Below are 24,637 nucleotides of genomic sequence, written 5' to 3'. Positions count from 1 at the left end.
AAAAAATAATAATACTTTTATTTGGAATGCCAATTAGGAAAATGATCCCAATTAAAGATATTCAGATAAATAAATGAAAAATTTAAATGGAAATGTAAAACAGGTTCTACATGTTTATATCTCTTTCCATGATTATTCATTAAGTTGTAATAATAAAATGTAATAAAAATGGTTTAGAAGATTTCAAGATTTTATAAGTTAAAACATAATTTGGATATGAATTTTTTAAACTCAGCACAAAATTAACTTATTAACTATTTCAAGGCTAGCTATGTTTTCTTTTCATAAAATTTTCAACAAATTCTTATAAGATACAGATAATATAACTGTTATGTAATAACATTTGCTTTAAGACATATAGAGTATTACTCAAACACAAAAGCATAAAAGACCTCCCAGTATTTTTTACCATACATCTTCATTAGTAGTAACATCAGCATGCACTTTTCCTGACATTTAAAAAAAAAAATAACAAAAAAACTTTGTTTATTCCCACAGAGACCAAATTCTGTAAGATTCATTTAAAACCTAACTTATCATTATTAAAATTACAAAACAAAAATAGATATAAGGTCCCCAGAACTCTACAGATATTACACATTACAATCACATAAAATAAACACACAAAAATGAACTTATGCTTGAATTTAGACAAACATTCCACCTGTTTACAAGAAAGTTGTATTTAAAAATCCATGAAAATTTAGGTTTTTTTTAAAGAAAAATGTTTTTGTTTTCTTTCCTTTTTCAAATATTTTGATAGACTAATAAAGGCATACCTGATAGGACATTAATGCTTGAGTCCCACCTGCCTACAACTCCTTTTCTGAGGGTTTCCTTTACCCATACATAACCATTCATCGTACCAAATAATCCTGAGACTTGGACCACATCTGCTTACCCAGCAATGGGCACCAGAACCAATGGTCCCATCTTAATCACTATGTATAAGGTGTCCTGGTGCCAAATCTTCATGTTCTAGAGTGACTGACAGACCCCATCAATTCCTCTCCCCTACAGAGTTAGAATATGAAACACAGGAGGGGACAATCCAAGATAAACTTAGAGTAGGCAATAAGTAGAAAACATACAATGAATATAGTAGGGACAATGAAGCAGTAGAAGCCCAGAGAAAATGGAAGCTGTAACTCACATAGAGAAGAGATAGAATGGAGCTGTTAGTGAAGTAGGAAGTCATAAGTAAAGGAAACAGGTAGAACAAGGAGAAAGCATGAGGGACTACTGTAGCAGGAGCTGGATTACCAGGGTAGCTGGCAGCAGACTTAGAGCCACCGTGCTCTGAACAGTGATGAACGATGTTCCAGTTCTTCATTTGACCTGCCTGCTTGGTTATTGAGATTTCTTTCATCCTCATTACCTCCCACATAGCTTTAAAATAAATCCCCATTAACTGAGATGACCTGAGCTGGTCTCTGTTTCTTCCCATGTGGAACAGTCTAACAAATACAGAAAGTGAAAAGAGGAAGAAAAATATAGGTCCTCAAACCTGGGGAAAGAAAATGTTTCCTTGTATTAGCACTTTCACAGGGAGATCAGAATTAAAACTGTTAATTTTTAGTGGAATCGAGATTTATGAGAACTTAAGCTACTTGCTAGAGCATTTGCTTTTTGATGCTTCTCTGATCTAAGATTTAATCAAGATGTTTAGCTCATCTGAGAAAATGAAGGACTTTAGTTTTTGTTAGTCAAGTACAATTAGTGTTTCTCATGATGTTCCCTCAAGAAAGATCCAAGTCCGACAGATTCAGTTTGGAAAGGGGGGAGGGGAAGATACTTATTTCGGGTCTCCATTTTATTCTTCCCATATGCGCAGAGGGGAAAATGATGGAAAAATACATATAGCTGTTTAAGATGGTCAGGATGAAAGTCTCCTTCTTTAAGCAAAGGAAGTGTCCAGTAGAAAAAAGAAATTCAGAAATTCTTCTGGTAGTAAAATCTATTACAGTTGGTAAAGACTAAGAACAGAATCTTTAGTTTAGACCAAGGGCAGCAAACTATGGCCTAAAAGCCAAATCTTCTGCAGCCTGGTTTTGGAAATAACAAACACAGTCACAACTGTTCATTTATCTACGATATGTGGATGCTTTTGATGACGATGGCAGGGTTGGAAGTTGTGAGAGACCATGTGGCCCACAGACTGAAAACTTTCTGAATACTTTTCCTGACCTGCCCTTTACAAAAAAAAAATATATATATATATATATATATATATATATATATATATATACATATGAATATCTAGAAATCCACTCCCAGTATAGGTGTTTATCTCTTACTCCATAGTACTATATCCTATATTCCTAACCTTATAGTCATATTTTATATGGCATATTCACCACAAGTATCTTAAACTTGAGAGTATCTGGGAGTACAAATTATGATAAGATGTGAATAAAGATACCTTAAAAAGGAATTGGCATTTACTACATGCCCAAAGTTAGATATCGGGTCTAGGTTGCTGGAAACAAAACAAATAAACAAACACAAAAGACACATTACTTTGGTACTGGAGAAAACACAAGGAGGATGTTTATTTCAAGCAGCTTATACTATGGTGTATTTACATGAGCAGCAATCTGGGGTGACCAGTAAAGCTGTCACTTATAAACCATGATGGTGGATTCTCACTGAATTTAGAATGGTCATTGGTTGTGCATTAGTTCGGAAAGCCCATCAGGTACTATTTCATCTGCAGTAGTGCTGACTTTGGCCATCTCTCCACTCCCAATTTCTTTTTCAAAACATAGTTCTGGTAGGCTAGGGTGGTGCCTGGTGGTACCTTCCCTGACCTTCTTCCATGCTGGGTTAAGGCTGTCCCTGTCCTGTCCACCTCTGAACATTCAGAACTTTTTAAAAATTTATTTTTGTACCCCCACGGCTTGCAACAGAGTAGCTCTTCTTCATTGAATTGAAAGAGTTCCTAAATGCCTTCTGGTGGCTTGAACTAATGTATGCATCGCCTTCTAAATATACATAACCTGTTCCTTAAAGAAGTTCGGGCATCAGAAGGATTTGGCTCAGTAACTGCGTGTATGTGATGCCAAATGTGAATGATACATGGGAAACCGCATCCATTAGTGTAATTTCTGCAAGTATCTATCTATATATCTGATACCCAAGAAAAAACACAGGGAGCAAATGACTTTGACTTAATTTTTTTTTTAATTTTTTAAAATAGAGGCCAACAAATGTTTTCTGTAGAAGGCCAGATAGTAACTATCTTAAGCAATGTGAGACATATGGTCTCTTGTGACAGCATGAAAGCAGCAACACTTTATACCTGAGAGGATGGGTGTGGTGGTTGGGGAATTTGTGTATGAAAACAGGAAGCAGAGCAGGGTTGGCCCATAGGTGATGGTTTGATGAAACTTGCTTGAAAGAAAAGGACCTTATAAATCATGGAAATATGCATATTTTATATATATATATGTATGTATATATATATATATATTTGTAACTCACATCCTCTCTGTTTAAGAATAGTATACACAGGATTTCCCATTCCTCTCACATATTGAATGTGCTAAAACAATTATTTATCAACCTTTAGTAATTTCCGACCTTAGAGGAGAAAAAATAATGCATGATATCAAGCAAAATTCCCTATACACTATGATGAAATGTTTATTTGGCCTTCGAAGAATATTGAAGCCTAAATAACCTACTTAACCATCACACTAAAGCAAACCTCTTGTAGGCTCATGTGGGAGTCACTGGTTTTGTGGGAAATGTGTTCAGAGGACAGGAATAATTTGATTAACTTACTGCTTAAGGCAGATATATAAGGACTCTTGCCCACCCTGAACCATGACACCTGTAGAGATACATGGAATTCAAATTTAGGACAAAGTAAAAGAGCATGGAGTGAGAGCCCTGTGTTCAAATGCTCCCACTGCCCACCACCCAAATCTTTTTTAAGATTTACTTATTTATTTTAGAGAGCAGAGAGTGGGAGTGGGGACGGGGAGTGGCAGAGGGAGAGGAAGAGGGAATCTCAAGCAGGCTCACACTGAGTGCAGTCGGTTGCGGGGCTCAATTCCACGACCCTGAGATCATGACCTGAGCTGAAATCAAGAGTCAGACGCTTAACTGACTTAGTCACCCAGGAGCCCCCCATATCACATTTTTAAACCTCTGTTTTCTTATCTGAAAGTGGCATTACCCACCTCCTAGCATTGCTGTGAGGACTGAATGACATGAAATGCCCAGCGCAGCACAGAAACTCTGTAAGTGCTCTGTGAGTGTAGTCCCTTCTGCCTCAGGCCTCTGAGAGCTTCTTCTCTTTCAGTACCATCCACCCATCCAACAGTATTCGGGCAGGCCATGCCACATTCCAGGCACTGTGCTGGGCTCACCATGTCTATGTGAAACTTGATGTCCAGAAGAAAGGACACCTGGTTTCTGGCTCTGTCACTTACAACGTTGAGAAAACAACATCTCTGTGCCTAAGTTTACTCACAGATAAAAAGAGTTTACTACTACTACCACTCTCTCTCTCCATCTTTAATGGAATTTTGTAAGGAATAAAATGGACCTTTTACTACTGCAAAATCATTTATAGATACAATGAATACTCTCATTCAACAACAGTGTTTCTAAACCTCAGCACTATTGACATTTTGGGCCAGATAATTCCTTGTGGTGGGGGCTGTCCTGTGCATTGTAGGATGTTCAGCATCATCACTGGCCTCTGCCCAAACACAACACTCTCCCAACTTAGTTGTGACAATCAAAGCTGTCCTCAGACATTGTAAAATGTCTACTGAGAGATAAAATCACCCTACCTCCCAATGAGAGCCCCCCTTGTACGTGTCAGCTAGGATGATTTTTAATTAAAACATCTATGGCCATCATGCTTTTAGGTATAATACTAAAATGTCCGAGGAAGTGGATGTTTTGGCAGTATGAAAGTTATTACCAAAATGTCAAAAACATGTACACAGGCAATGAAACAGGGCAGGGCTCTTTTATCAGTTATAGCTGAGGCTCAAAACTGACAACAAGGGTATGACATGATATGAATTCCAAAGAGAGACATCAAACCATTTATAGGCAAAATTTAGCCTCTCCTCTATGACAACGGTATATCAAAGGAGTGTTCGGTTTTTTTAGGGAGAGAACAGTAGGAAAATATTTCTTCTGAGAGAGTTGTTTTAAAAAGTTGTGCATTCCTACCCCTCTACCAAGGGAAAGTAATGGGGCCAATTCTCATTCTTTGCCTAACCAAGTGAAGAGGCCTCACAAAGAACCACTTGGTATGTGCTCTCCGGAATTTGGGACAGATAGGTTCTTTTAAATGACAATGCCTGAGAAACTTCTAAAGGAGAGAGAGATCTGGACAACACATGGTAGCAGAGTGAAGAGAGAGGCTAAGAGGCATGCACTATACTCCCGCTGAACATAGAACAAAGATATGTTTGCTGAGGGTAAGTGTGGATCCCATGCAAGGGACCCATGAGAAGCTTTGAAAGGGACTCTATCTTACAGAGACCATCTAGAAGAGAAAGACAACCTCCACCAGAAGGGACTGGACATGGACCACCAGACCCCAGGCACTGAGACTTTTCAGCAGCCAGCTGGGCTTGCACCAAGGAATTGTAACTAGAAGTTCCCTGTGAGGGATCTCCTGGATGCCCCACCCCCCAGCCAAAAAACAAAACCAAACAAAAAAACAACTACCCTATAAAATAACAGCATCTGATGGTTACCAGAGGGGAAGTGGATGGGGTGGGGGGATGGGCGAAACCAGTGATGGGGATTAAAGAGCACACTTACCATGATGAGCACTGAGTAATGTATAAATTGCTGGATCACTATACTGTACACGCAACTAATTTAACACTATATGTTAACCATACTGGAATCAAAATTAAAAACTTAATAAAAAAAAAAAGTGTCTGGCCATTTGCCACTTCTGGAGTACTCCAAAGTCAAATTACAAATGTACCAGCCATCAGGACCTGTTCAGTACTCTTCCTCTTCTCTCAGCCCTAACCCACCACAACTCCGGAGAAGCAAGAGGTAACATAGGGATTAGGTAAGGAGAAATTCAACAGCAGAATGGAGACTGACTATACATTCCCTTTCACACTGTGGAATCCTCAGGCTGTGGCAAGCCCAAGCTACTGGAAACGAAAAACATTAGGTTGGAGAAAAGTCTAGAGTTTATGATAACAAACCAGGCTGAAATTTTTAATAAGTATAAAAATGAGCCTATATGTTAATTTGTAAGAATAAGAGCCATAAAAGCTATACCATCTGCCTAAGTTTTTGTCTGGACGCAGGGGTGTTTAAAGAACAGTGATAGGAAAAGAGTTATTTCCACCTGCACTCTATGGAGTCTAACTGTGTGTAAGAGCATTATTTCCAGAAGTAATAAATACAAAAATGTCTAGTCCATCAAGTAACAATTGAAATGCTACTGACAAACATTCAATAAACCCTGAAGTTGTTTTTCTTATATTTGGGAGAGAACTGTGTTGAGTTAGTTACACTCTCTCACATTAGTAGAAATAAAAGTTTCTAATACCTCCTCTAAGTAATTCATCATCAGGAGTCTTTCATACCATGTATTTTTATATATTCTCAGTAGTGATCAAATAAATCTTTTTGTTTTTCAGTATTCTTCCTGGCCAGCTAAATCTTTTTCTTTCAAAATAACTCAGTTGGACAGAAAATTACCTCCCACGTAATGACGAGTTCTGACCGACTTCCTCCACCTCCATTGATGTTTGTTGGTGCCACAACAGGGACTGAAAGCAACCAAGAGAAATGTGGGATGGCAATTATTAAAGTACATCTTCATTAGGAAGAATTTTGTTTTTAGATTTCACCTTTGAAAATCTCATGCTGCACATTGTGAGAGTCTTGCATTTTTAATGAACATAAATTATGTTTACACATATCCAAATTTCTAAGAGAGAGGACACAGTTGTGTTTGATACATGAGCACCCTGGCTCCAAAATTAATTAAAAATCGAGTAACATCGTGTATTTGACATTATTATGCATCATCTACTAATTGGCAAAATGATGTTCCATTCAGATGGTAACAGTGACACTGCTGATTTAGTGCCTAATTATACAGTTGTGCTGTAAACAAGTTACTGAGGCAGTCTATTAATTAATTCTTTTTTTAATAAACAAACTAAAATGATTTTTCTTTTTTTGTCATCAAGATAGTTTAACATTTAAAAATGCATTCTTAAAAATAGATAAGTAAATAAATTCTTGTTATTCTAACTCTATGTTTGAATCTCACATTCTCTCAGTACAGAACAGAAAGGACTTTCCTCTAAGCTTTCACGTGCCATCCTGTCAAGGATGTGACAGAGGCGATTTTCTCCGTTTAACTCTAGGACTCTAAGGCTCTGTGGTAGAACATTCCAGACACTGATCAATTTTATGAATTAGAAAACCAATTATGCCCTTCACGTATACCCTTGTGAGAACTAGTATGACAAATAATAAGTAGTTTGAGGTAAATTACAAAATTAATGAGAGCTGTATGTGTGGGTGTTGTAGTATATAACCAGAACGGGGTTTTACTTTATATATGTGAAAGTGTTGAAATGTAATCCTTTTCACAAAATAATGGCAGATGTATCCTAAATCTGTGATAATGGATATATCTGCATGATATACTTTTTAAAGGTTGAATTATATGTAATTATCTATATTTGGTCATTTTTGATCAAGATCCAAAGGTGGGGGGGGGGAAGTGCCTGGGTATGCTGGGTTTTACTGACTGGTAGGCAGGAATTAAAATATATAATATTTAATTGCCCACTTCAAAATTTTCTCCCACTGTGGAGACCATGCAGACAAATTTAGACTGCTTATTTTAATTATTGCCATTTGATACAGATGTTTAACTTTATAAACAATATAGTGATATAATAGTCTAATTGTTCTTTTTAATAATAGCACCTATCAGACATTACCCATTTTCATACTCAAATTTGCCCTTTGTCTGCTTTGATCATCACAATGCACTTAAAAGATTGCCTTGTATTTACACCCTATTTTCTAAGTCTTCCATGGCCTTTGGCCAAAAACACATAAATCTGTGTGGGTTCTACAGTTGCATGGTTTCTGGTACTTGACAACTTAGAGTGACACTTTTCCAGGACCATTAAATAGTGTAGATACATAAGGAAATTATTTTAAATTATACTTTAATTTACTCTCTACAAAGTTTCCAATATTCTGGGCAATAAAACTCCTTTTTTAAATTATTTTTTCAAATGAAACATACTAAACCCAAGACCATATTGAGAAGAAGTGTCTTTAAGAAGCTACCAAAAAAAAAAAAAGGACACACTTCAGTATGATTTGGAAACTCGGGGTAATTATTATGAACACCAGGTCTCATCATGCTACTGAGACAAGAGTGTTAGTGGTCAATAGAAGGTAGTGCACAAGCTTTACTGTAAAATTTTACAGTTAGAGTCAACCCTGCCCAAAGCTACCGTGATATGAATCAGCTGTAAAAAACAACCTAAAACTCAAGGTAACAGCGAGTCATAGGCCACCTGGGAGAGTCTTCTCCAGCCAGTCTATGGTACGGTCTGGGACTTTCTATATTAACACATTTCCTTATGCCAATCTCTTGCTCATCTAGGTTAAGACCCATGGTTATGGAGAATGCCAGTGCCCAAGTCTGAAGGTCTGAGTTCAAATCCTGACTATCTGAAACAGTCAGCTAAGATCCCGGTCTTCCTTTTCCTCTTCTGTAAAATGAAAGATACTCCTCTCAGCTCTAAACTTCTAGGATGATCTCATTTAAGATCGTACTGTCAAATATGTTGTTTTTCAGTCCCAATCCTATAAGGAAAATACTTACATTATCTTTAATTTGAAAAAAAGCTTTAATGACATCTGACAGTTGTGCACACTTAATTGAAGTACTTTGTGCTTGTTAAGCTAAGCCAGTGACAACAGAGTGATCCCTCATTTACATGACTGAATAAGAATGTGAACTTTGTTAGCTGCATGCAGCAAGCAGATCAAATGTTACCCTGAATGTAAAGTTTAGGGGTAGAACAAAGAGGATCCATTGAAAAAACTTAAGAAGGGGTGATTTCTGAGCCAGGTTCCACTTGTATTTTGCTGTTCAGTGAACCAACTGATGCTCAGTTAGTGCTTCTGTTAAATGAGCTTAGGATTTACCTCATTTGCATGGGAAAGAATTTATACTATTGCTCAATGAAGCTGCAACTAGGTCAGAGTTGAGAAATAGATGGAAATGTGTGGCTGATTGCACCTACAGAGTCTCAATTAATTCTTGGCTACAACATTTAATGAAACAAGCAGTAACTCATTTGCATGTACAAATCTACAGATTCTCTGTTGCAGTTTGGCTAGAAAATTGATGAGATGAGAGGACAGCTTCTGAAAAACTCTTATTTTTGACATGCCTGCTTAGCTACAATCATCTCTTATTGAACTTATATTTAGGAGAAAATACTCCTTGCTTTGTATATATAAAAATGTGAAAATGAAAGCTGCTGGTTTCCTGCCTCTGATTTGGGGCCCAATATACCACAAGACCCATAAAAATACTTCTTATTTGTTTTCTTTAAGAACTATACCATAAAGGATCTTCCACATGTTTAGAAGACATTAATTTCTTACCTGATGCTTTGGTTCTTAACAATTCTGATGCTTTACTTGGTTCTCCAATCCCAATGCTATTCCCAGCAACAACACGAAATTCATATTCCACCCAAGGACTCAGACCAACCACTGTTGCATTGTAGGTCTTGCCACTGAGAATTTCTGGAACTAAAAAGGGGGGGGGCACTTCAGGCATCAAAACTGGCACCACTTAACATCAATCAATCGATCAAACAAACAAATAAATCTGTTTTAGAAAAATCACCCGAAAACACTGGTGTCACTTACCAGTCGAAACAGCCTGCCAACCCACAGAAAATGGTGTCCGAGCCTGAACAGTAAATATTTGAATGGGACTATTATTATCTGAACCTGGTCTCCAGCTTAGTTGAGAAGTAGTACTGGAAATGTGTTCCACTCTTACATCCTCAGGGGGACCTGGCGGACCTTGAAAAATATGTTCATTGATAACTATATTGAAAATTATTAAATTCATTATTTGGGATAGGGGCAGTTTATTCTTATCTGTTAGAAGATAAAATACTGAACATAATGTACTTTTAGCAAATTATTTGAGATAAAGCCCTATTAATTCAGTTTACATGGTGATAGACTAATTTAGAAATCTTCCTTTGAAGATTATAAAATTTCTGGGGTGCCTAGGTGGTTCGGTTGGTTAAGCAACCAACTCTTGATTTCAGCTCAGGTCATGATCTCAGAGTTGTAAGATTGAGGCCCATATTGGGCTCTGTGCTAGGCGTGGGCACCTGCTTAAGAGTCTCTCCCTCCCCCTCGGTCCCTCCCCCCCTTCCTCTTAAAAAAGAAAGAAAGAAAATTCCAATCATGGAACGGATGATTATCATTAGTTAGGGAGCAAATCTCAAAAACTGAAAACAACTTTCATATATTCCTTTTTCAAAAGGTAACTCAAGTAAATGCATCTTATATAGAGAACTGTAGAAATATATGACTTTGACCCTGTTCTGATGAGAATGGTTTATCACAAATAGAAGGCATGCCTAACTTTTAGGGACTGGCACTACCCACTGAGTCTGACCATTCCTTAAAAATACACAAAACCTACTCAATTCAATATCCATATCCACACTACATATGCCATGGAGTCTTAAAGTTTAGAAAATAAAAAAAAATCTATATTTTTATCTCACTTCTTTATCATGATGTAGTTGGTTACTCAAAGATCTACCGCTGACTTATTAACATTCCTGTCTGTGAATAAATAATGTGCTCATTTATTCCCATCATTAGGCTTACCTCTAACAATGATATCAGCTACAGCAGATAAACTTTCTAGAGTTGTTTTTACAGTGCATAGATATTTTCCTGAATGATTTAACTGAATATTCCTTATCATCAAATCCCCAACAGATTCCTGCAGATAGAAAATGAAAGGGGGATAAAATCATAATAATTCCCAGCAGGTCCCATTTTTTTTATAGCTGGATAAATATTAAATATGAGACACCTCTGAAATTAGGAGATATACTAGTATCATTGTAGTTGCTCATATATGATCCCTTTTCCTATCCCCTTTTATAATTGCTTCTAGAACACAAACATTTCTATGAAAGACAGAAAACAAAATAAAACAAAAACAGATGCACTTCATAAACAGTGGTTATCCATGCAAATAAGTATGGGGAGAATAATTATGAAAGATGTTGATTCATGTGAAAGACTTGATTTATTTTATTAAGTACTTAAAAATTTCATCAACTTACTCCTCCGATCCTTTCAAAATGAGCCACTCCTTTTTTTAAGTCTATGACATCTCCATTAAAAGACCATATAAATACAACTTCAATGGAAGGGTCATGGGACACCTGGCATGGTAGGACTATACTCTCTCCAACTGTAACGTCCATTTTGGAAGGTGGAATGGTAATAACAGTCCTCTCTGTTGAGAAAAAGTATTATTATTACAAAAAGCTTATAAAATGTGACATATGGCAACAAAATACATATTTTAAATGGTTTTGCGATTGCTTGAAATTGTATAAATATAACTTGGAGTTCTACTATATTCAGTATGAATAATTCTATTCCCTTTTCAAATGTTTCTGCATTAATCAGTGTAGCTTATTACTTATAATAAAAGGACATGGTTTTATTCATATTTTATATAAAAATAAATAGCTGATAGAAAACTGTGGACTTCAAAAGACAGTATTCCTTCATGAAAAATGCACCACACAGTTTTTATTGTTTTTTTTTATTCTGAAATTCTAGGTGCAACATTACAGTCCACACATTGGTTGCAGCTCTAGCCCGTGTTAATTTCATATACTATGAGAAAAATGATGCCATTAAGATCTTAACACAATAGTTTATATAGAGATTTATAATCATAAGTGTATATTTACTAGTGTGAATATCATATTTATCCTATTTCTGACATACCTCTAATAATAATTTTGTATTTTATCTAAAGACACAATGTGAAGAGGAAAGATGTATGTTTTCCCTCTCTTATCCAGATTTTCCAAGGCTAGAATTATATATCTGTCATAAAACACTTCCCTCTAGAAGCATCAGTCACAGTGCCAACCGCTGTTCTACAAGTCCTAGCATTTCACTGACCAAAGTTTCAAAGGTCATTTCCAAAAGTGTTCTAGTTGGACTCGACAGTCCTATATTTCTCTGATTAAAAGAGACTCATAGTGATAGATCCTATCTGACTACATTTTTAATAACAAAATAAATAGTTTCAATTTTAGAGGGCTAAGAATTGACTGAAAGGGCAAACTCAGTAACCATAAAGAAGCCCTGCGCACACATTTCGATTCAGATACACACTATTTTACTAAAAATAAAATATATTTTAAGGAATTTACATTCAAGAATTAGGGGTTTGTGCAAATTATACTGAAAAAATATCGTACTAAAGAAGTTTCAAAATTGTGACATGAGAACTTAGAAAATCTCTTTCTCTAAAGATCATTCGTGAGATAAAGTTTAACCCTGTAGGATCTAATAATTTTGGGTTTTAAGGTACATATTGATAAAAAGAGCCATGGAAAAATAAAAGCACATTTTATATTTCTGCATATAATGCAGAAAATCGAACTCAACTGACATCATGTATATCTTTATGTTCGTGTATTTATTTTTTATGTTTGCATAATTTAAAAATGCTCTTTCCTTTATTGTATTAGATGCATACGCTTTGTAATTATTTTTGGAGAAAAGTTTGAAGAATGATTTTGTGGACTACATCCATTCCTAATTCCAAGCCTTCTTCACTTCTCTCCCCGAGTAAGGGTTTCGAGAACCCTTTTTAGAACTAGAAAATATTTTTCTTCTTGTAGTTTTTTGGAAAAGAATGTATCACTAATGTCTTATTTACATTTATGGGAGGATGAGTTGGCTAATTGGATGTGTTGGTAGTGCAAAACTGCTCTGATTTAAAGTTTTAGATCATGCAATTAAAGTAATTTTCAAACATTAAAAATTACAGCAACTCCTTCCGTTTATGGCACCACAAAATAGCAAAGTTAGACAAATCATTCCCTGCATACATAACTCATTGGTAGTACAGTAATAATGACTAACATTTCATGAATAAGAAATATTTGTATTATAATTTATAATGTTTAGATGTCATCACTAGTTAATTCATCTATTAACTAGTATTTACTGAGCACCTACCAAATTCCAGCCATCTGTCGGGAGGGAAAAAACAACAACATCAAATATAAATTAAAATGGGGGATCCTGAGGGGTCAGTTTATTGAAAAAGAGTTGTTTTGGCTGAGGGTAAAAGGCAAAAAGGAATTAGCTAGGTAAAGGTGGCAGGTGGGGGAAGCATGCCTATGTTGGCGAGAGGCAGGAGCATTTACAAAGAGTCTGTGTGAAGACGAAACGTGGATGGTAGATGCAGAGCAGTCGTTTTGCTGGAAATCCTAGTATTAGACAGAGTATAATACAGGAGTGAAGATGGGAAATAGGAAGCTGGGTGATAGTCACAATAAAGACATAAAAAGTGGGCGATCGTCACAGTAAAAGACATAATTAAGATGTCTTTAGGATCAGCTACATAATCTGTGAGTCACAGTGTGAAATGAAAATGTGGGGTGCCTTGGCCAAAAAATAAAGAAGTTCTATTAAAGATACTAAATATAAAGCAACTTGCTTTAGAAATGTAGCATAACTTATAAAACGTAATAGGGTAATAGTGATAATATGAGTCACAGCATAAACTTGCAAATTGCAAAAATATTTTTGGTGTTAGTTTTATATAATACATTAAATAATGCTTTATTAAAGTTATATCTTGCTTGCTCTAAGCTTTTTCTCACATTTCTGTAAATTTACTTACTGGAATTTATGTTTTAAGCAACTTCATTTTCAATTGATTTAATTGGCATCAGTCGCTCATGACAAATGTAAAATCACAAATATTTTTCAATAATTTTTTATTTTGCTAAGGATCTTTCTCTGCTGATATAAAGGTTACCAAACTGTAAAGAGTAGTTTATAGGATTGACAACATTGGAATACAGTGCTGATAAATTATTTTGAAATATAAATCTTAGAACATCTAGAGCTGATAATTCCACAGAACAATTTTTTCTAGATTTAACTCTTCATACAAATCTGTATGTGTAAGTCTGAATTAAATTTTAAATGTAAATTTAAACAATGGAAATTTAATGTTCTTCTGACATACCCTGTAACTTCTGAAGGCTATACAAGAAACTGAAAGTGCCTTTATGACTTGTGTATAATCCAAAATGCCTATTTATGCATTCTGTTGCCTTATCTTCAATTACAAGGTAACACTCATTAATAGTTGGTTCACCTGGAGCTTCGTATAAAAATAGTGTTCTTTTCCACTGAGTGGAAAAACCTTTAAATTTAATTTCTGTTTCTAAGCTTCTGGATATTAGCTTTGCAATGCTGGACAATTTTTTAAAACCAGGGATGCTAAACTCTTTGAAGAATGTGAATAACTCTGTGATACGCCTCATTGCAATGCTCATGTGCAGGCTTTTATTTTGTGAGTCTTTACTGACAAAGTTTACTGCCTGAACCCTGGCAGTTCCTGTCCTGGTGCTCAGGTTGAAGACTTAATATTTCTGCAAACATCACACAGATCACATGGACAGACTCTGGGGACAGATGGGCAAGCGGACCCCTCATACTGGATCCCAGCGCTGACTGCTTTCTGAGTCCCTTGTTCTCCTGAGGCCCTTGCAGCTGGCCATGGAAGCTTCTGAGGCTGCTGTGACCATCCCCTCCACCAGTCTGGGCCCAGGTCCTGATGTGCCCACCTTCTCAGGGCCTCAGCACTCCTGACTGCCATGAGGCATATGGGTGTACATGGTACCAACTCTTAACCACGTGGACGCGGTCTGCTTGGTGAACAGGCCTGAGCCTGTCCTGCTGCTGCACCCTAAGCAGGTGCACCTGCTACCACCCAGCATATTTCCTCTGCCTACAAGCATGCTCCGCTGTCCCATCGGACTTCACTGACAAAGTACAACCTCAGAGACAAGAGCACTAAGAATTTCAAGACAGTGACATCAGGGCGATATGCCAAAATGGGGCATTTCTCAGTACAGGGTCCTATGTGACTGAGCCGCACACCGATGTAGCCAGACCTGGATGACATGTTAAGGAACGTATTCTTTTTGCTGACAGAAAATGGGAAGCACTGAAAGTATGCAGCAGAGGCAATGGTATAAAGACATACCAGTATCTGTAGGGTGAAAAAATAGATTATACATAAAAAGAAATAGCTTCTATGAGAATCGACATTTTATCCAAAAGAAGGGGATACATGATTATCTGAGTATAGTTTCTTGTGAGTTATCTGTGTGGGTGAGGGGGTGCTTGGGCAAGGAATCTTTCAACTACTGTCTCCTCTCGCCACACCACATGCAGACCTGTCCTAATCCTGTGTAGGTGGCTCAGCAAGAGCCACAGGGTTGCTGATTGCTCCCCAAAAGCGTTCTTTTCTACAACCACGCACAGCTCTGGGCTCAGAATTCGAAGTGGATACCCCACAGAGACAAAAATCACACTTGTGGAGAATGGGAGAGTGGTTCTTGTGCAGCAGAAATATACAGAATCTTCGATGCTATTTTAGGAAAAGAACAAGGACTATGCTTTAGTTCATTAACAAGTCCTCCTGTGCAAACACTTAAACTCTTAAGAAACTTTAAGATCAGAGACTCTTTTTTTTTTTTTTTTTTCAAATCATTCAAATCAGTCTCAGGGAGCAGAGGGATGTATATACACACATCTACTCTACTTCCGTCCTGGGAGTCCATATTTACCAGTAGAGTAGGTGTAATAACATGAAGCTCATGATTAACATGAAAGCACTTCTTGGTTTTTATGGATAAGTGAGATCATTATGGCCTGAATTATAACAAATTAAAAAGGAAAGAAGTCAACTGTGCTAGACTTTATCTAATCTATGAGACTTTGAAATTCTTTAAGCCTCTTTCTCTTAAAACAAAATATAGTTGTTTCCTTTTCATTCTGTATCATTTCATTCTTCTTGCAAATTCCTTAAGTATTTGTAGAAATTCTAGTCTAGTAATTTAAACATTTTAGCATGCAAAACACCTTCTCAGAGAACATGTTAAAAATGTGAATTCCTTTACTCCTACCAGAAATATTGTTTCAGTAGGTCTGTGAAGGAAACGGAGAATATGGATTTTTAACAGGCCATCTTTTCCGTTGATTTTGATGTAGTTAGTCCAGGGACCATGCTTTGAGAAATACTGCCTCAGGTTTTGAAATTTGAATCTGAAATTTCTTTTTAAAAAATCCAACTTATGTAAATATATGGTTAGAAAGTCTCTAATGCTTTAGATCCAGGAAAAAGTCCTATCAAGTAAAATGTCATTGGTTGGTAATGCTTCAAAAATAAATACACAAAAATGGACTTTGGAGGTTATTTAACTTTAATTAATTCTGTATACCGTATCTGCTTTTAGAGTTTCACAGTACATTTTAGCATATTGAAAGCTCAGAGAAATTCTGGATTAAAGAAACTTCTTAAAGTGTATTTAATCTAGGTTCCCTACACTAACTAGATATGGAACAGTTTAACACCTCTTATTACATCTTAGGATATAAGAGGGGTGCCTGGGTGGCTCAGTCAGTGGAGAGTCCAACTCTTGATTTCAGCTCAGGTCATGATCTCAGGGTCGTGATATCAAGTCCCAAGTTGGGCTCCAAACTCAGAGGGGAGTCTGCTTGAGATTCTCTCTCTCTTTCTCCCTCTGCTCTTCACCCCACTCATGCACGTGCCTGCGTTGCACGCATTATCCCTCTTTCTCTCTCAAATAAATAAATAAATCTTTAAAAAAGAAATACATTTTGGGATATAAGAGATCCTGAAAAACAACGTTTGGAAATATGACTGTCATGGTTGAAGAGGATTAACACACATTCATATACACATGCATATGTGCTTATCTGAGTGTATTTATTTAGCACACATATACATATAGAAACACATATTTATGAGACAATCATGTAAATTTGAGCTCTAATTCTGGAATAATTACTAACTTTGTAATATAAGAAAACTAGTTTTACTTTTATATTAAAAAGATTCCCTTTTCTGTTAAAGATACATTATGAAATATTTATACATGAAATTATGATGTCTATGATTTGCCTCTAGATATTTGGGGTGGATGTTGAGGAAGTAGTAGGTGAGGGTATGGATGAAACAAAGTTGGATATGAGCTGATGATTAACAACCCTGACTGAAGGGTGCATAGGAGTTCCTTCTACTATTTTTTCTACTTTCCTGTTTGTTATTCTTAATAATAATAAAAGAAAAACAGAAAATGATGAAATTAGTAAATATTTATATACAAAATAAGGAGGCATCTTTCCCATTCAGTTTCTAAAGAGATGAGGATATGGCACTTTTTGAAGATTATTCTAAATATAAATGACATACATGAAGAGTTCATAAAATTACAGAATATTAATGTTTCCATTTTCAATCTATTTTAGTGAGATACAAATCATATAAAAATAGCTTGACCTAACAATCTTATTCTTGGGGCGTCTGGGTGGCTCAGTGGTTAAGCATCTGCCTTCGGCTCAGGTCATGATCCCAGTGTCCTGGGATTGAGCCCCATGTCTGGCACCCTGCTCAGTGCTGAGTCTGCTTTTCCCTCTGCCCCAGCCCTGCTTGTGCTCTCTTGTTCTCTCTCTCCGAAATAAATAAAATCTTTAAAAAATTATTTTTAAAAAATCCTATTCTTAAGAAGTAGAAGGAAAGGTTTAGTAAGATATATAATGCTTTTGATGACTAGCCTTACTCAAATTCACATGGTCATCATAGCCAAAGATGCTTCCAGAACACATCTTTAGTTATGAGTACCTCAGGACACATGAGAACTGATATTAAAACTTCTGTCAGAACTGTTTAGCATGATTTCTCTAAACACAAATGAGACTTGTTCCTTGTATCAATGGCCAAACACACTATTACATATTTTGATCCCTAACTACAGTTTTAGAAACTAAGGGATGGCAATTCAATGTGTAATTGGATTGGCCTTTCCTGACTATCCAGAACTTATTCTTTTTGGTCCCTTTTTATGTGTTTCTTTTGTACCTTCAACTCAGTTGAAACCTTCATCTATGAGTAATAATCTTTCAGTGTCACTGTTCAGAATAATAACTTCTCAGGTGTTTCTGAAGTTACCAACTTCTCTCAAACAATGGACAAAATAGGGAAAAAAAAATCACCAAACCATTCTTACTCTGTACAAACATAGAATTCAGCCTTCATTTGTCTATGACATTATAGGAAAGGTTGCTAAGATACCAATATAAAGGCAACTAGTGTATAAATAGCACTTCAAACAGGTGACAAAATTTTCTGATATTTTCTCTCACTAGTTAATTTGTGAAGACTACAAATAAATACTTTAAATTTGGTCCTCTTCCTAATTCCTCAGAATCTCAATTTAACATACCTACTAACATACTAGCCCTTTCTATGGTTCTTAATGTCTTCTTCCATTCACATGCTTCAATCTGGGATCATAGTTTTTCTAATTATAGGAACATCATCAGTGTTTCTCTTAGAGTGGAGTTGATAGTGATGGAATCTCAGAGATTTTGTCTGTGCAAAGCATCTCTACTTTGTATTCATTCAGGAGGATATTTTTGCTGAGAAGAGAATTCTTATTACTAGTGTCTTTCAGCCCATGAAAAAGCCATTCCACAGTCTTCTGGATTTTCTTATTTCTGTTGCTATCACAACTGCCAGTCTTATTGTTGTTCTTCTGAAGATAATGTATCTTTTTTTATCAGGATAGTTTTTCTTTTCTTTTCTTCTTTTGGTTTCACTACTATGTGCTTATTTAGACTTTCCTTCGTGTTTATTCTCATGAGGGCTCATATAATTCCCTGACTAGGATGACTGCTGTCATTTTCAGTTGTTTTTTTTTTTTAATCTCTGACAAATATTTCTTCAAATACTGCTCATCCCTCATTTTCTTTCTCCCCTCTCCACTGCATTTGGAACTACAATTTCACATATTTTGGAATTATTCATATCTAATATACTCTTTTTTTAAAAAAAAATTTATTTATTTATTTGAGAGAGAGAGAATGAGAGATAGAGAGCATGAGAGGGAAGAGGGTCAGAGGGAGAAGCAGACTCCCCGCTGAACAGGGAGCCTGATGTGGGACTCGATCCTGGGACTCCAGGATCATGACCTGAGCCGAAAGCAGTCCCTTAACCAACTGAGCCACCCAGGCGCCCTCTAATATACTCTTTATGTTTTTTTTTTTTTTTTTTTTTTTTTTTGTCTTCCCCATTGCATTTTCTCTTCATGTTGCAGTCTGGATCTTTTCTATTCACACATCCTCCATTTTACTAATTTTTTTCTCTGCCGTATCTGATCTGGTATTAAATCAATCTATATTGTTCTTAATTTTAGCTTTTATATTTTTCAGTTCTAGACTTCCAGTTGATTCTTTTTTTATTGCAGTGGAGTTGACACACAATATTATATTCGTTTCAGGTGCACAACATAGTCATTCAACAATTCTAGACATTACTCAGTGCTCACCACAATAAATGCAGTCACCAGCTGTCACTGCACAGTGTTATAACACATAGCCCCTACGCTGTACTTCTCATTTTCATGACATATTGGTTTTATAACTGGAAGTTAGTACCTCTTAATCCTCTTCACCTATTTTGTCCATCCCTCCATCTGGTTTGTTTCCTTCTTCTGGTAACCACCAGTTTGTTCTCTGTATTTAAGAGTCTGTTTGTTTGTTCCTTTGTTTTGTTTTTTTAGATTCCACATATAAGTGAAATCATACGGTATTTGTTTTTCTCTGTCCAACTGATTTTTAATACATGCCATTTCCCTCCTGAAATTTTCTATCTTGTCATCTATTTTTAACATATTACTCACAATTATTTAAGAACCCCTGTCTAATAACTTTCATATTCCTATCAGCTGTGACTTATTGCTAATGTCTGATGTTCTTCTGGGTCTTGATCATTTGGTCCTGGTTCCAGCTCTTCCTGGTAACATTTTACTGAATATCAGCATTGTGCATTGAAATGTAAATGTTTTTATTGTTATATATTTTTCCAAGAAAATTTGCTTTTTTAATCAGTCAACTAAAAACAGCAGAGTGCTGTCGGGAATGGATATGAATGGAGTCTGAATGTCGGTCATTTTAAACACTGGTCAAATTTGTTCTGTTTCCATTGCCGGGACAAAGTCTTTTAGGTGTCTCCACTCAAGGTCGAGTTGTGTAGTAGGCTTCATTTAATCTGGCTAATTCTGAGCCCCAATTTTTGTCTTCCTTGCACTGTGAGGCTACCGAAATTTCTGCCTGAGGCATTTTCTGCTATTTTTTCTTTTTCTTTTTTATTCCTAATTTGTAGTGCTTGGGAAGTGGCAAGTTTCTGGAGAAAAATCCTGGGGAGTTCTGCTTTTCTTTTTGTGCTTTTCTTTTCTCCAGAATATTGTCCTTCATGTTGCAAACATTTTTATGTTAAATCCTTAACATAAAAATATACCAATTGTTTATTCAATCTTTTATTCAAAACCATTTAATTAGTATAAAATCCTTACCTTCTTCCAGGTGTACATCTGTATGAATACTAAGCAAATGAAAAACACTGAACTGAGGAACTATTAGAGGACTTCCATCTAAGAGGCAAAACATTCTAGTTTCTAGAAGGGAGACATGATAGAATCAAGACAAATCATGAGGTTGTATGAATGGGTTTCTCAACCTCAACGTTATTAACGTTTTGAGCCAGATAATTTTTCGTTGCATGTATGTATGAGTGGATTCAGAGTGAGGTGAGGAGGCTGCCCTGTGTATTCCAAGATATTTATCAGCATCCTTGGCCTCTTCCCACCAGATGTCAGTAGATCCTCCAGTTGTGACAACCAAAAATATCTCCACACTGTCAAATGTCCCCTTGGAGGCAAAATCAACTTGGTGAAGCACCTGTGTGCTACAGCAACACACTGGGAAAGAGATGGTGGTGGTTTAACTGAAGTTTAGTAAGTGCAGTGGTGAGAAGTAGTTAGATTCTGTACATTTATTGGTGCTGAGGCCATCTGTTGGACAATTGGAGATGGGGTTTGAAAGAAAGCAAGGAGTAAAAATGACTAAAAGGATTTGACAGGGCAAACGTCACTATCGACTATTATTAATAGAGAGGGAAAGACTGCGGTAGGAGCAAGTTTTGGGAGTAAGAATCAGGAGGCCAATACTAGCATACTGTAAATTGGTAAGTGAAGGTGATAAATTTGTGGGTGGATTTGGGGAATGAGGTAGGTATCTGAACTGAGTGTATCATTTTGGAATTAGCTTGTGGATGGTATTTAACATGTTGAAACTGAATTAAGACACCAAATGAGTGGGAGTAGATATGGCAGAGAATAAATTCAAGAACAAATCCCTGGCACACTCCAAATTTAGGAAATGGGTAAGATTAAAAGGAACCAGCAAAGTAAACGGAAAGGGAGTGACTTAAGATGTAAAAGGAAAACCTGACAAATGCAGTGTGTAGGCAGCCAAGCGAGGAATGTGTTTCAAGAAGGATGTGATCAGTAGTTTGACAGGTTAAGTAAATGAAGATGGGGAACTGACTGCTGGATTTCACAATGTGGAGGTTACTAGTCACCTTGTTAAGAGCAGTGCTGATGGAATGGTAGGGGAAAAGCCTGGTTGCATTGACTCAAAACAAAGCTGACCAGAAGGACTGGAAAAGCAAGCCCACATAGAAAATTTTTGAAGAATTTTGATATAAAGGAGAATAGTCAAATATGGCAGTAGCTGGAAGGGAAGCAGGGTCAGAAAAGGTCTTTTTTTAAAATGATGAGAATAACAATATGAAAGTATTCTGGTGGGGATGGTGTGTTACACAAAATAATAGAGATGAAAGAGAGACTGAGGTAGACAGAGACAGAGAGGCAGAGAGGAAATTGTCCCTGAACATGAAAGGGAATCATACCTAGAACACAAGTGGAAGATTTGAGTTCATGACCTATTATGTACCAAATTGTGCTTTATTGATTTCTTGATAAATTTTGTTTAAGCAAGAAATGACCAAATCTTGACTTTTTGTAAATGTTAGTAGAGAAAAATAGTATCACTATAAAATATAGGATATACAATATCCTGATGAAGATAATTGATTAAACACAGTGTTTATTTTCAGTATTTTATAAACATCTAATAAATGAAGCCAAAAGAAGTTTTCCATAAGACCTAAATCCACCAAAACAGAGATCAAAAGGGGAGACAAAATTTGAGAAACTGGAACGAAATGAAATGATTTCTAACTGATCTACCATAAAGCTCAATATCCTATGCTGGCTGTGAGGAAGGCAGAGAAGAAAATTCATTGAACATGTCAAACTCCCTTTTGGACTTTATGAATAGAAGCACTTGGGTCTCTGTAGTGTAGTAGAAGATTGGCAAATTATTCTCCCGAGAGGATATGAAATGGAGAGTTTCCGAACTGCTTGGTAGCAAGCATAGTTGAAGATGAGGGAATCTTAACTAAAAACAGGGAAATTAAGGAACATGTATATAGTAAGGGCTGAGATCCATGTCTTGTAATGTCATATAGCTCTGAGGATGCTGGTTGCTGGGCCTTTGCTCTCTGGGCAGGGAAGCGGGGTGGGAAGTGGGCGACACTTGTCCTAGGGCTCTGATAAACCTAAGAGAAAATCCTAAACATAGTGTGTTTAAGTTTTCCAAGGATATATACTGGCCAGATCATCTTAGTGTGAAGTCCAATATTAAATGCTCCCCCCCACACACATACACTTGATCAGAGCTTTCTATAAGATTTTTAGTGCCCCATTCTTAAATGTGAGCAAATAACTAAGATTCACAAAGTATCTTGGTATATCTCTTACTAAAGGGTAGGGATTAAAACAAAGAAAGAGAAGAAAGCAGTTTGGGACCACAGAGGCCATTCAGGAAAAAATAAGCTAGATAAAAGAAAAACTATGAGCAATATTTTCAGAGAGGGGAAAAAATGCAAGGTATTATATAAAGGAACAGTCAGAAAATAAAAGGACACTTAGACATTTAAAAAAATAGCAAAGTCAAAAATTCCCAGAGGTAGAACAAAAAGAATATAAAATGGATACTAGGAGAGAGAAACAAACAAAAATATACACAATTCACACACACACACACACACACACACACACACGTATAAAAACTGTATCTACTATCCAAATATATAAATATATAAAATATAATAAACTACACACACAGATACATACATGTATACATACACATACACACATAAACTAGAGTACCAGTTTAGGAAATCTAACTTTTTCAATAATAAGGATTCTAGACAAAGCAATGGAATAAATTATTAAATTATCCAGGAAGACATTCCAGGATAAAGAAGTATGAGTTTTCAGGATGACAAAGTGCACCAAATGCCCAGTATAGAGGCTGAAAATAGATTTCCAACACAGCACATCATCAGGCAATTGTGGAACGCTGGGAAAAAACAACCGAGAGAGAGAGAGAGACATGCAGACAGACAGAAACGATGTCATAAACAACAGATCAGGAATCAAGATGGTTTCAGCTTTCAGAACACAGTAACATCTCCATATTGCTAAGAATAATGATTTCTAATCCAGAATTCTGTTTCCAACTAAGCCATCAATCAAATGTAAGCATAAAATAAATACATTTTCAAACATGAAAGAACCCCAAAACATTGCATTCCTCTTGAATTCTTTCTCAAAAATCCACTGGAAGATGCATTCTACCAATATGAAGGAGCATGTCGAGAAAGGAATGATTAGGCAACGGGGCTCTCATACACAAAGACAGGTTGATAGTGAAGGGAGGCAACAGAGATAAAATTGAGGAATGAACTATTGTCAAGTCCATAGAAAATTAAGCAAACAAAACAAGAAAATTACTAACTCTAGGGAAAGCAAATAGAGGAAAATCAAAGCTAATCTCTGAAATAAACTCTTTACAGAGATAGCAAAAAAACAAGGAAATCAGTGTGATGGAGTCTTTAATTTCCTCCTCTAGCAAGCCAGCAATGGAAGAGTTTTTAATCCTTATAATATGTTTTTCCTCTTTGTACATATACTTGCATAAGGCTAGGATGTTTTCTATCCTCTTAGTCAAGTGCAAGCTTTATCTGCTCAGACATGTGTTTTACAGATTAAAATCTGCATGCAGCACTTGGTATATTCCAATACAGGCAGAGTATAGTTTAATTTCATAATTTCAATTATACATAAAATAACCACAGCCAATATATTCCAGTTTACCTGCAGATACCGTTACCCATTTATCTTTTACCTCAAAATTTAAATGATTTGGAACAAATATGAAAAGACGACCGAAACCCCAGAGTAAAAGAAATAAACAAAGAACAGTCTAGAGAAAGTAATTGTCTAACACTGGAGTTGTCTAAATGAGAAAATATGTCTAAGTATCATGCAAG

At 36.2% G+C, this 24,637-nt stretch overlaps 1 protein-coding gene across 1 annotated transcript in view; it reads right to left on the bottom strand.

Moving 5' to 3' along the window:
- The window catches only part of CNTN6 (contactin 6), a 273,227-nt gene that overhangs the window by 14,476 nt on the left and 234,114 nt on the right, over positions 1–24,637 (bottom strand). Inside the window, 5 exon segments of the mRNA XM_073901777.1 lie at positions 6,703–6,773; positions 9,658–9,807; positions 9,928–10,086; positions 10,915–11,032; positions 11,382–11,557. Coding sequence (XP_073757878.1) covers positions 6,703–6,773; positions 9,658–9,807; positions 9,928–10,086; positions 10,915–11,032; positions 11,382–11,557 — 674 coding nt within the window.

Source organism: Callorhinus ursinus, unplaced genomic scaffold (genome assembly GCF_003265705.2).
Source record: "Callorhinus ursinus isolate GAN/ISIS: 27379988/994484 unplaced genomic scaffold, GSC_fseal_2.0 scaffold15, whole genome shotgun sequence".
Lineage (NCBI taxonomy): Eukaryota > Metazoa > Chordata > Mammalia > Carnivora > Otariidae > Callorhinus > Callorhinus ursinus.
The sequence above is the reverse complement of the archived record's forward strand: the minus strand, read 5'-3'. Positions and strand labels throughout refer to the sequence as shown.